Below are 11,961 nucleotides of genomic sequence, written 5' to 3'. Positions count from 1 at the left end.
TTTCAACAAATCTATCTCGATTTAAACAGGCACTAGTTCTACTTAACTTTACAAAGTTAATTAATTATTTTAATGCTGCTTTAAGTAAAAGCACCAGAAGGCAAACAGCAGAGGCGCCCGCAGATACTTGATATTAGCCACATGTTTTCTTCGTTTTTCAGTCTACGACGCTTCACACTATTTATGTGTTTTTATTTCACGCTTTCTTTAAACAAAATTTAAAATTTCACAAAAAATTATTTAAGATTATTAATTTTTATTATACCACCAAAATACTCAAAAATATGCATCAAAAATCAAAGTATCATATAATCTCCATGATCCCAATTATAAGTCGTTTTTTCTTTTACACGAAAATTTAGGAGTTTGATCACTTATTTAAACTTAAAATTTTCAAAATCCCTTTTCTAAGTAAAAATATTCATGTTATATTTTTATTTTAAAATTTTAAATATAATAATTTTTATTATATAATCAGAGTCTAAAATCACGTGACAATAGTGAAACCAAGTATAAAACAGGGGTATTAAAAAACGGAGGGATATTAAACAGATTCAATATTCTGTTAGAATATCCTGTAGAATTCCAGTGGGCTAATGCACTACAAAATCCCTGTTTTCTCAAGTTGCCTGGTTGCACAGCACACTGATTCCTCACCCTTCACTTATCTTCTGTTTAATCCATGACCATATAAATATCAACAACATGTCTACACAATCATATCAGTGAGCTAAACACAACTTAAATAGACAAAGAATTCTAGGTTTTGTAGAAAATGTCACAGATGGTAAGTGCATGCATGAGAGAGGTAGCAAAACTCAAGGACAAAATGCAGGTGAACAAGTCTTTCTTGTTCAGAAACAGATGTGCAACAGAAGTTTCTCCTGGAGAACAAGGAAAAGAAGGCAAAACTGCTTCTTTACGCGATGTGAAGTCGTCGGTGGAGGCTAAGGGAGAAGATGGTGGTTTTTCGGAAGCTACCATTTTCATGATCATGGACAGGTTTGCACCATCTTGAAACCAAGAACTAGGGTTGGTGGTATGTGCTAACTCCAGCTATACTTGGCTGCAGATCAGAATTTACTGAGGTTTCGAGATGTTTGTAGATATGTGTGTGTTTTGTGGAGTATGTAGCAAGTATAGGAGTGAGCTTTGTGATGCAGTTGTTTTCTTTGCTTGTAATGAAAAAGAAAATATATGTAAACATCCGTTGCCCCGACTCTTTATTTTGCCTTGACTCTCATTATAATTATCAGACGCTCGACACTTGAACATGTGTATCAGACCAAAATTATGTAAAATTTTCAAAATTTTATATGTAAGCTTGATGATAAGCTTCTTTGTACATATATATGTAAGAAGTTATTTCTGATCTGTGATTCTACAAGTTTTGTGGCAAGTACACTAGAAAAAGGAATGTACCTACAATCATGTAGTAGTGGTAGCCTCAATGCTGCCAGATGACCAGTCATTCATACTGAAGTTTGGCTTTTCATTCTCCCACTTCAAAATCTCTGTTGCATATTTAATTGCTTCATCAACACTGTCTGATTCGAGCCCTGTAACCCGAAAAACATACAATTTATTTCCGGTCAAGGACTGAAACTGCCGTTTAAATTTCCCCGCAATATAATGGAATGCACTTTGAGCCAGTGTTGCAACTGGATTCTTGCTGCTGCTGCTCCTGCTGCTCTGTTGACCGCTGATCAGAGGATTAAAGTCGCGGAACCACTCACAACGAGTAAGAGGAACCTGTTCAATTTTCTCTTCCAAGAGGTCATATTTGTTGAGCACCAGAAGGAAGTTTTTGTGAGAACAGATTGGATGTGTCACTATGGTCTCGAATAGCTTCTTACTTTCCATCATTCTGTTGGTAGAAACTCCGTTGATATCAGAGCAGTACTCATCATAATCCGTTAAGGAAACACAGTATATAATTAGATCCATATCCTCAAACATTTCCATCCACTTGCAGTTTTTGCCGAGGTTGCTTGAATGAACTCTCATAAGTTGGTAACTGCAGTTTACCATATTAAGCTGTGATAAGGAACAAGGATGTATACTAACAATTCAATGGTTAAACGGCTTAGGCAAGATATCGGTTTAATGAGTAAAGCATAAAAAAGTACTAAACCTTATCAAGGGATCATCTTCATCATTAGAGTCCAAGATGCTATCCTTTTTCGACTTTGAGAAGGAAAAATCCATGCTAGCTATACCGTTTGAAGCAGCAATCCCCTCGGCATATAATATGTCCATGTCAGAAGGCTCGTAGTACATTGACGAGATCTCAACAGCCTTGATTGGAAAACAAAAAAGTCAAATTTGAGTGTTACCATCAATGTGTCTATTAATATTATGTTACCTTGAGCATACAGAACTCGAAGCATAACTGAGGAACAGAAATCACGAGCTTACCCGATTCAAGAAATAGTTAGCAACTCTAGGAAGCGTTTGTATCTCATTCCTTCGATCCAATGTGGCTTGAAAGGCTTTATCCTTCCAGAGTTCCTCCACATAGGGTGCATACTCGCGAGTGGAAGCAGGGAAAACCGCTGTCAAATTTCCAGACATTATAATTTGGAGTAACCAATCAGAGAATCCTCTAAGCCTGGGACCAATGGAGTAAATGTTTGCCTTGTCAATCTGATTAATATCTGCTGTATCTGTACAATTATAATCAAGTCACTTATATCAACAACAAAAGAAAACATATTAAGCTGGAATTTGGTTAATCATAATGGACTAGAATTGACTACAAGCCACTTGCAGGAGAGAAATTATGTGCACGAGTATGCTGTTAACAAAGAAAATAAGTGAATTTGATACTTTTTGTACCTGAAAGACCAGGTTGATTAATGAATTTCATCCTCATTTCATTTAGAGTTTCTTCTTCAAATTGTTCACGTGCTTCGAGCAGAATACCTATGTAACGGTATAAGTTGCTCTGAATGATGTTTTTCATATTCTGCCGCTCATCTTCAGTGAAAGGAATTTTGTATAGAAGTTTTGCCTGAAATATGAATATAAGATCACAAGCTTAAAACATGAAATTATTTTCCCATAAAAGTTTAAACATGGAGACGTAAACAGGATACAGTTCCTAAAGACGAGCTTCTACTTTCACAGAAATGGAGATATAGATACCTTAAATGGAACTTTTGAAACTAAATTTAACATCAAAGTTCACAATATTGTCGGAAGGAAATCATACCTGTTTGAATATGGTACTCGTGCCAGATTTTTCATAACCAACCATGAGTAATTTATATGGTTCGTTTCTCTTTTGAGTGCTAAACACAACTTTATCGTCAACTTTCCCTTGATCAGAGTTTGCAGATTCTGGCGGGATGGGCAATGACAGGACTGAACACAGTAGTTTGATTTTTGGCTAAAAACAGAATTTTAAAGGTTACAATAAATGAATAGATAACATAATATTGTTGATTAAGGATGAACTAGCATGACGATCGTTGCAAGAATATGTACCTTGAACCATATTCGCTCCTTTACATTCCCATGTCCCTCTTCCTGGAAGGAACCGTCAGCGCTACACCAAAAGTGTGGCTGCCCTTCACAACGGATTCCTGCAAACTACAAATTTTAACGTAATGGTCAAGCATATTATCATAGACAACATAGAAACCTGCCTTTGTGAAAGAAAGAAAACAAAGAGAGGAAAGGGAGAAAAGACTGATGTGTTTATTCACTTGAGAAAACAAACCTGCATTATCCAGAGCTCAGGTTTGGTAATTTCCCGATTATTAACCAAGATATTTGTGTTCCCATTGCTCGCATTTTTCATGATGGGATCGCCAACAGCCAGTTGTGGAGTAATAATCTGGCAAGGTTTCTCTCCTTCCTGTTTGATTAAGCTTAAATGTAAGATAACAACTGATAGCAACTATGATTTATAGAAAAGTAACTTAAGGACCAACTTCTTACCATGCCCCAAAGTCCAGATTGCTTGTCATACCAATACTTTCTGGGCTTTAGCTTTCTGGGGGGATTTGGACAGCCAAGCAATTGAACTAGCTCTTCGTGACAGAGAGGCTTCCCGTTCACAATGACAAGTTCAGGTGGTATTTGATTCACTGCACATGATATCTCATGGCTCATGATCTCTTTAGCTCTCGAATCAGTGAGCAGACGCCTAAGCATCCTAGAACTTTTTCCAAGGGTAGATCGCTTGGACTCGTCTATTCTACAACCAATGCAAGTAATGCATTTTCTTCCTTCTGGCATTGACCCCATTGCTCTTAGTACACAACTAGAGCAATACTTTGCGCTGCAGACTATGCAAACTTCCTTCTCCCTGAACCTAATTTTAACAAGGCATCGATGACATGACCCTTTCCTCACTGTACATTTCACCGCTTCCTGTTCATGGCCCTTAAAGGAAGCACCGTTATATTTATCCTCATGTAAGGACTCCATACCCGAGCTTTCTGACAGCTCACAGGAAGTCTCATGACTCCCAGAAAACCCCAAAGTACCAGAACTAGCACATCTATTCAAATTGCGGTGGATGCATTCCTCAGTCTCCAAAAACTCTAACTCACCCGATGTATCAAGCACATTAACCACTCTAAAATCTGTCCTATGCCTCTTAGAAACATCGAGTACACGAGCAACATCAAGTTCATTCGAATGGGTAACTGACATCGAAGAAGCATCTCCTAATAACCCCTTTTTCGACTTCTTTGACAACTTCCCAGAATCAACCCTTGCAACAGGTTGAACAACTGGAAGTGCCATATTCTTAGTCCTATCAGGTGTGGCTATACTAGCTGCTATCGGAATTCGATCAACGTGCACCGGGGCTACACAAGGAACATCATAACTAACAAGAGGGCCAGTGTACTCTGTCGCAAAAGAGTACTCCGAATTGTACTCATCATCAACATCAGAACCTAACCGTTTCTCCGGGACAAATCTTTTAAAAACACTAGCCATTACAGAACTTCAATCCAAATTTTCGATTTCAAAAATATAATCCTAAACCCCATCAGAAAACAGCCTTCATACTGAATCAACAAAAACCACCTTCCTGTCTATTCTATCTCCGGTAAACAAAAAAATCTAATATCAACAGCTTTAACCAAACATCGAGAACTCAAAAATAAGTTACAGAACTATATTTTATAAGAGCATTAAAATGCGTGTCGAGCAGTTGAAAAGAAACGTATATAAATAAATGGGACAAACGGAGTATAAGACAAGCGAGAGTGTATTCAATTATATATACAAGGAAAAAAAGAATCATCTAGTACTTGATCACTTACCAATTGAAACCCAAGATTACTTTCATGCATGTACAACAATTAGATCAAAATTGCACATAAAAAACAAATGAAAGAATAAGAGTGATCACTCTTGTTATGATTAAAGATACCATGAAAGTAAAAGAACGTGAGACTTGAAGAGAAGACTTGAAAAGACTTTGGTGAGGGGGGCAATGACTAATTCTTCAACGTCAAAACGCGTACTAGATTTTGATTTTTACTAGGAAAGTCAGTGTGACTTCGCAAATGCATGACGAAGTCATAAGTTGATGTTGATCATGTAATGATTACTTAACTGGGTGGCCGACTCAGATAATTCGAGGATTTTTATTCTATATTTCGATATTTTTCAAAAAATCCAGAAAATTTTATACACGCTAAATATAAAAAATCATTGTAACAGGAAGCTGTGTGCTGGTCACCATCTATGTCGAGGTGCAACTACTATTCTTCAATTAAAAAAAATAGAGTAGCCTTCTTCTCGTGAAGTTGAAAATCAGATATTTGAGAAAGAAAAATTGCAAAGGATATCAAATTTGAGAGTTGATGATATGAATTTCGTCATGACCGTTTGATAATTTATTTGCCTAATTTTTTGTTTGGATTCGAGCGGTCAATACTAAAAGATTATTTGAATGATTATTTTCGAGGATCGTAGACGAACTTAGCCGAGTTGAGTCTAGTTTTTATTTATCGAGCTCAAATTTTTATTTAGCAAGTCGAGTTTGATTATAAAATTTATTAACAAGATTTGTTGTTGGAACTTAACTTCGTTAAAAACCGAATCGAGTTCGAGTTCTTCACGAACAATTCGAGTTCCAGTCGAGTCGAGTAGTTCGTAAAAATTTATCTTTTCTTAAAAAGTCATTTAATATTTAAAATATTTCTTGAATATTCAACAACACAAATGTTGGGATATATTTATTTTAATGTTACTACAAAAATATCAAAAATAAAAATATATTTAATGTGAAATTTTAATAGTCAAAAATAACTACTACCCCTAAAAACATGTATCATGTATGGTCCTGAATTGATATTTTATTTTATTTTTTCAAAAAATTTCTTTATGATTCAACCGCAAGGATGTTATAATCTACTTATTTTGTGATGTCATAATAATATTAAAAAATAAAGTATATTTAATGTGAAATTTTAATAGTTAGCTAGTTATATTTTTATTACTTTAAACACGGCTGGTCTCTGAATTGATATTATATCTCTTTCCAAAAAATTTCTTGACAATTTAACCGTAAGGGTGTTAAGATCTAGTTATTTTAATAATATTAGGAAAATATCAAAAAGATAATAAAAATTATATTACATTATACATATTTTTTTACACATTAACAATTGAAAAATCGAGTTCGACTTTAACGAGTCGAATCGAACACTAATAATACTTCACACGTCTCGAACATCTTAACGAAAAAATAATTCTATTCAAGCTCAAAATTGATCACAACATAACTAAACTGGTTCAACTTTTAACTTATTCGTTAACAGCTTAACTCAAGTCTGACAAGGTCCTAGTATAAGTCTTAAATATGTAATAAAATATTACGTCGCAGTGATTTAAGACACTATACAAGTACATCTACTTCAAGAACATGTCTTATCCTCATGCTCTAATATTTAAATATTAATATATTTGAATAAAACTATATTTAAGATAAGTGTAAAAAGAGAGGGAAGTGAATATTCTATGAATTGAAATAGTTTAAGACAAGTGTGATAGTGTCTCAAAAATGAGACAGATATTGTGTTCTAATATTTTAAGATGCAACGGGACTGTTGAATTACAATATTTTCTCAAATACCTTAAATTTTACTCTCTAAGACACAACTTCAGGATACTATTACTTAAGTAAGAAAATTGAAGTTCTTACTAACAAAAAAAAAAGTAAGATAGAGCGGAGGTCATCAACAGATGTATCAACAATACTTGTAGAATTACCATTTGACATGAATTATAATTTATATAAGAAAATGATAAATCTAGAAAACAAACTATCAATTTCGTTACTTTTTCTCCGTTTTCTCTGAAAACTTCAATAATGATACAAGTGGTTAGAGATATTCAAAACGGTGGAATAAAAATACATGGGTGATTGACTGATAAGGGGTAATTTTATATAAATTCTTAAGTAAAATGATTCAACCAATAAAAATGAAACGGCAAAATATTCCGTAGGATCAATTATTTTACGAATTCTTAATTACGTAGCTAACTGCCTCACTTGGTCACCTCGTTTAAATATAATATTAAAAAAAGAAAAAAAAGGAAAGGCAATCTATACACTACCACACGGAACTAACTTAATTTACAAGTGGCAGAGCATGATTGCTAAGTCAAATCTAATCTCTACCTGTTAATTATAGAGTACACGTGGCTAATGCATCATTACAGCCAAAATGAGCAGGCCAAACTCTATTCTATAATTTAACAACTCATGATCCAGCTTGATTGATTTTAAATTAAGAAATTGAAAAATATGTCAAGATCATATCTTTAGAACTATATTATATAACAAAACAAGTGGATAAAGATTTGATCAGAGGCTATAAGAAGTTTCTTGGAGTTGTCAATTGAACAAGAAAAGGTCATGAAGCAGAGAGGTTTTATTGCAATGAAGACTGATACAATGGCCAGTGAAGTTCTGAGTTCTGATTTTAAAGAACTTGGTGAAGTTGCTAAAAAACTAGCTAATCATGCTGTTACGCTTGGTGGGCTTGGATTTGGAACCTCTTTTCTGGCATGGGTTGCCTCTTTTGCAGCTATGTAAGATCTTACACTTGCATTCTGTGGATCTCTCCCTCCCTCTCTCTCTCTCTCTCTCTCTCTCTCTCTCTCCCTCTCTCCCTCTTAATTTTAGTGTTGATCATCTGTGCTTTCTCAGATTGGTTTGAGCTTTTAATATTTGTATAATTGTAACTATACTTATTAGTATCATGTGTTTGATCATAGAATTTACTTGTTTCATTTCCAAATTTATAATCTTGATATCGGAAACATAACTTAGCAAAATTTTATACTGGTTGTTCTGTAGTTATCTGTTGATCCTGGATAGAACCAACTGGAGAACCAAGATTCTGACAGCACTTCTAGTCCCTTACATATTCTTGACTCTTCCTTCGATACTCTTCAACTTGTTCAGGTGATCATCCTTCGATTTTTCTCGGTGAATTCGATTAGTTCTTCGATTAAAGTTTCTTAATTTGAGATGCAGGGGAGAATTCGGTAAATGGATTGCTTTTGTTGCAGTAGTACTGCGCCTGTTCTTTCCTGATCATGTCCCGAGTATGATCCTTGTCCAAAAATCATAATTTGTTAAATTATTCTTATGCTACAACGTTTTATAAGTATTAATTACTGATTCGACGTTGTCACAATAAAATCAGGATGATAGTTCATTGTGTTATGCAGTGACGGATCCAGAATTTTTTTTCTTATGTTTGAATTTTTATTTTTTTCAATTTGTCATACTTAATATAACATTCTTATACCTGTTACAATACAAACAAGGAATTACTTGGCATCTCTGATGAATATCGTAAATTTAAATGCAGAACATCTGGAAATGCCTGGCGCGTTGATCCTTATTCTAGTAGTGTCGCCTAGCTTCCTTGCAGATACCATAAGAAACGACTGGATTGGCGTAGCGATATGCCTTGGCATCGGGTGTTACTTGTTGCAAGAACACATACGCGCATCTGGAGGATTCAGGAACTCATTCACGAAGAGCCATGGCGTTTCAAACTCGGTTGGCATTATTCTTTTGCTGGTGTATCCAGTCTGGTCTCTAGTACTCATACTCCTATAGATGTCTTGTTTTGTTTGCAGCTTGCTATATGTTTGTATGTTTATAGTGTTGTTTGCTTGAGTGTAATAAATCAACAGCTTGAGCTGATTTCTGTTTGTTACTCTATGTTCATTGTTCTGATTCATTATTGAAAGTCTGTAACAGCATGCTGTTGTTTTACAATTACTCTGACCAGCATTATATATGGTCGTACGAGCTATCCATGATCCATGGACTTCTAATTATTGTACTAGCCAAACAATGACATTCGTAAGTTTAGGCAAAAAAAACTTCGTGGGTGTTTGGGAACACCCACTTCCCACTTTTTTTTATATAAAAGTTGAGTTCAGCTTCTTTGTTGGCGTTTGGCTGCAGAAGTCGGAAGGGGCTTCTCAGCGTTTCGGAGCTAGAAGTTGGAAGTTACAAATGCTAGCCTTTTTTGAGCTTTTTTTTTGTGATTTGTATTTTTATGAAGTTTTTAAAATTTTAATACGTAATAAATTTTATTTATTAATAATGTTTTTTGTATTTTTATGATTTGAATTATTTTTCTAATTTATAAATTTAAATTACCAAACACTCAATTGATTTATAAGTGAAGTTATCCAAACATTTTTGATAACTTATAAGTTAAGTTCGCTTATTACTTATAATTCTCTTCTTTATTTTAAGTAATAAGTCACTTCTTTTAAGCTAAGTCAAACGGCTTTCGTTAACCCCTATAGTCGCTTTTTTGTTTTCTGTGGTTGTAACTGTGTCAGGATACCCGATTCTTATTATGTGTTGGATATTTATTTGAAAATGTGGAATTGTTGAATAATTTTATTTAAAATGAGAAAATTACGATATCTAGTGAATAATCTTAAGAAAAAAAATTGCGGTTGTTGTGGAACACATAAATAATGTCCAAGAACTAGTGAAAAAAGTCTCAAATACCATTTATCAACACCGGATAATTTAGCGTTTTCAATTTTGGAAGAAAACACTGGATCGTGTAGCACTTTTTTATTTAACCCAACAAAATGCTATACGAAATAACTTTTTTTAATCCCAGTAATAATATAACGTTTTTTATTATTATCCAAAACACTACACGGAGTAGCGTTTTTAACCCCTCCAACAGTGTGATTTTTTTTCTTATCAATATCCAAAACGCTACACAACGCGACGTTAATGAAAAAATATTCGAGATCATCTATTCATATCATCATTCATCCTGACATTAATAATTGATAACGTGATATTGGAAGCCAACACAGTAGTACTAAAACTTTCTTTGTGGCTAGATGTGAATGGTATTTGTAGAATTACAATCACATTAGAAATGTATACACACTCAGTAGCCAGAAGACACCAAGATCTACAGATTTACAACATCTGTTTTCTGGGAAGAAGGTGAAACATAGGAAACACGATTTCACATTGGCAGACATCTTCGTAAAATTTATACTATTATTGTAAGATGATATTTTTAGTTGGGCCCATGTACTAAAATTTCCTGTTCCCACTCATAGTGCAACAAGTAGATGGCCGTCGTGGGCCACAAAGCCCACTCAACAACTTCACCTCCCTCATATTCCACATCACCTTCATAAAATAAATTCTAGTCAAAAAAATATTAAAAATATGAACTTTTTTATTTTTCAACTCCTTTTTACAAAATTATGTCATCTCAAATTAAATTTAATTCTTTTAATCCGTGTTATTAAAAATTCAAACTAAATTAATTAATTTAAAAACAATTTATAAAATTAAATATTAAATACATGTTACTATCCGTGTTAGAAATAAAAAATGCTGGAAGCAAGGGTACAATTAGTCAAAGAATGTTGCGAGTCATTAGAATTTTCCAGCCGCTAAAGTTGGGCATAGAAAAACAAAAATGAATGATTATTATCCCCAAGATTGAACCAAAAGTATAAAATAAAGCAGAAATGATTCAGCTCTCGCTCCGTTAGTGCTTTGCTAGGCCCATGCATGCACATCAATCTACATGTCTATCGCTGTATTTCAAGCAAAAAATCTCAAACCATCGTACACAGCTCTCCTGTCCCCATAAATAATTTAAAAAATGTCCCAATAACGACAAATAATTAGACACTTGATTATCTCGTCAATAATTAGACATTTGATTATCTTGTTAATAAAGTCAGAACTGAAATATAGAATGTGTGTAATTTTTTATTTTTCATAAATAAGAATTTATTTTTAAAAATAATAAAAATGTATATTTTTATCCGAAAATAAGTCTTTGTTCTCGACTTTCGACCCAACGAACTTGTTTTTTGTAGGCTTATATACCTTACAAATTAGTATCTTCAGGCTACGGCTGCAGATAAATTTTGTTCTGACACCGGGATGAGAAGATAAGGTGACATGTATACAGTGGTGCTAAACAGCTTGTGTGCCAAAACCATGTTCAAATAACAGACTACTATCTCTGTTTCAGCATTTATGAATTACACCTACTAAGTCTTGTCCAAACTCTCGAAAATAAATACCGAATTTTTATGCAATCTTCAATTCGTCATCAGTGACGGTCTTATCATCAACAGCGATAAACCGGTCAATAAGACCAAATTGGAGAAACCGGTCAATAAGAATTCAGCTTGCTTTTTACCAAATTATAGAAACCGCTCAATAATAATCAGCAAACAAATGAAATTTGACAAAAAATCAGATTAAACGATAAAAAAACCAGATAAAGACAAGTAACAACAATATTACATCCCTATTCGAACCGTAAAAAGATCAAATTAAGCAGATTTTTAGATTCTATTTCAAATTTTTTTCGAGCCTTTACATATATACTTTCTGAATAAAAATCTTGATACAACAAAATTATAAATAATAATATAAAAACAACAAATTTT

General features: G+C 33.8%; 2 protein-coding genes across 3 annotated transcripts; one reads left to right on the top strand and one right to left on the bottom strand.

Annotated features, from left to right (window-relative positions):
- Positions 1-981: 981 nt before the first annotated feature.
- On the bottom strand, positions 982-5,469 carry LOC108200280 (extra-large guanine nucleotide-binding protein 1). 2 transcript variants are annotated; one of them, XM_017368381.2, is made up of 9 exons: positions 5,286-5,469; positions 3,946-5,063; positions 3,725-3,862; positions 3,490-3,594; positions 3,215-3,391; positions 2,839-3,013; positions 2,419-2,666; positions 2,135-2,298; positions 982-2,017 (listed from the first exon to the last, which is right to left on the bottom strand). In XM_017368381.2, the coding sequence occupies exons 2-9, from the start codon at positions 4,954-4,956 to the stop codon at positions 1,429-1,431; spliced, it is 2,607 nt and encodes an 868-aa protein (XP_017223870.1). In that variant the 5' UTR covers positions 4,957-5,063; positions 5,286-5,469; the 3' UTR covers positions 982-1,428. The 2 variants fall into 2 exon arrangements, with proteins under 2 accessions (XP_017223870.1, XP_017223868.1); XM_017368379.2 differs by having other exon boundaries at positions 3,946-5,469.
- A 2,201-nt stretch (positions 5,470-7,670) lies between these two features.
- LOC108200640 (cold-regulated 413 plasma membrane protein 1) lies at positions 7,671-9,209 on the top strand. The gene is made up of 4 exons (XM_017368860.2): positions 7,671-8,067; positions 8,336-8,443; positions 8,516-8,586; positions 8,856-9,209. The coding sequence occupies exons 1-4, from the start codon at positions 7,892-7,894 to the stop codon at positions 9,107-9,109; spliced, it is 609 nt and encodes a 202-aa protein (XP_017224349.1). The 5' UTR covers positions 7,671-7,891; the 3' UTR covers positions 9,110-9,209.
- The last annotated feature ends 2,752 nt before the right edge of the window (positions 9,210-11,961 follow it).

The sequence above is a fragment of the Daucus carota genome, chromosome 9, assembly GCF_001625215.2.
Source record: "Daucus carota subsp. sativus chromosome 9, DH1 v3.0, whole genome shotgun sequence".
In the NCBI taxonomy this organism is placed as follows: Eukaryota; Viridiplantae; Streptophyta; class Magnoliopsida; order Apiales; family Apiaceae; genus Daucus; species Daucus carota.
The sequence above is the reverse complement of the archived record's forward strand: the minus strand, read 5'-3'. Positions and strand labels throughout refer to the sequence as shown.

What these genes read in the sequence shown, in the direction of transcription:
- LOC108200280 (XM_017368379.2), bottom strand. Translation starts at nt 4,956, where the DNA reads ATGGCTAGTGTTTTTAAAAGATTTGTCCCGGAGAAACGGTTAGGTTCT. An exon ending in CTGAGCTCTGGATAATGCAG is followed by an intron (nt 3,595 to 3,724) that starts GTTTGTTTTCTC and finishes TAAAATTTGTAG; the next exon opens with TTTGCAGGAATCCGTTGTGA. An exon ending in AGGAGCGAATATGGTTCAAG is followed by an intron (nt 3,392 to 3,489) that starts GTACATATTCTT and finishes TTCTGTTTTTAG; the next exon opens with CCAAAAATCAAACTACTGTG.
- LOC108200640 (XM_017368860.2), top strand. Translation starts at nt 7,892, where the DNA reads ATGAAGCAGAGAGGTTTTATTGCAATGAAGACTGATACAATGGCCAGT. An exon ending in ATACTCTTCAACTTGTTCAG is followed by an intron (nt 8,444 to 8,515) that starts GTGATCATCCTT and finishes TTTGAGATGCAG; the next exon opens with GGGAGAATTCGGTAAATGGA. An exon ending in CTTTCCTGATCATGTCCCGA is followed by an intron (nt 8,587 to 8,855) that starts GTATGATCCTTG and finishes ATTTAAATGCAG; the next exon opens with AACATCTGGAAATGCCTGGC.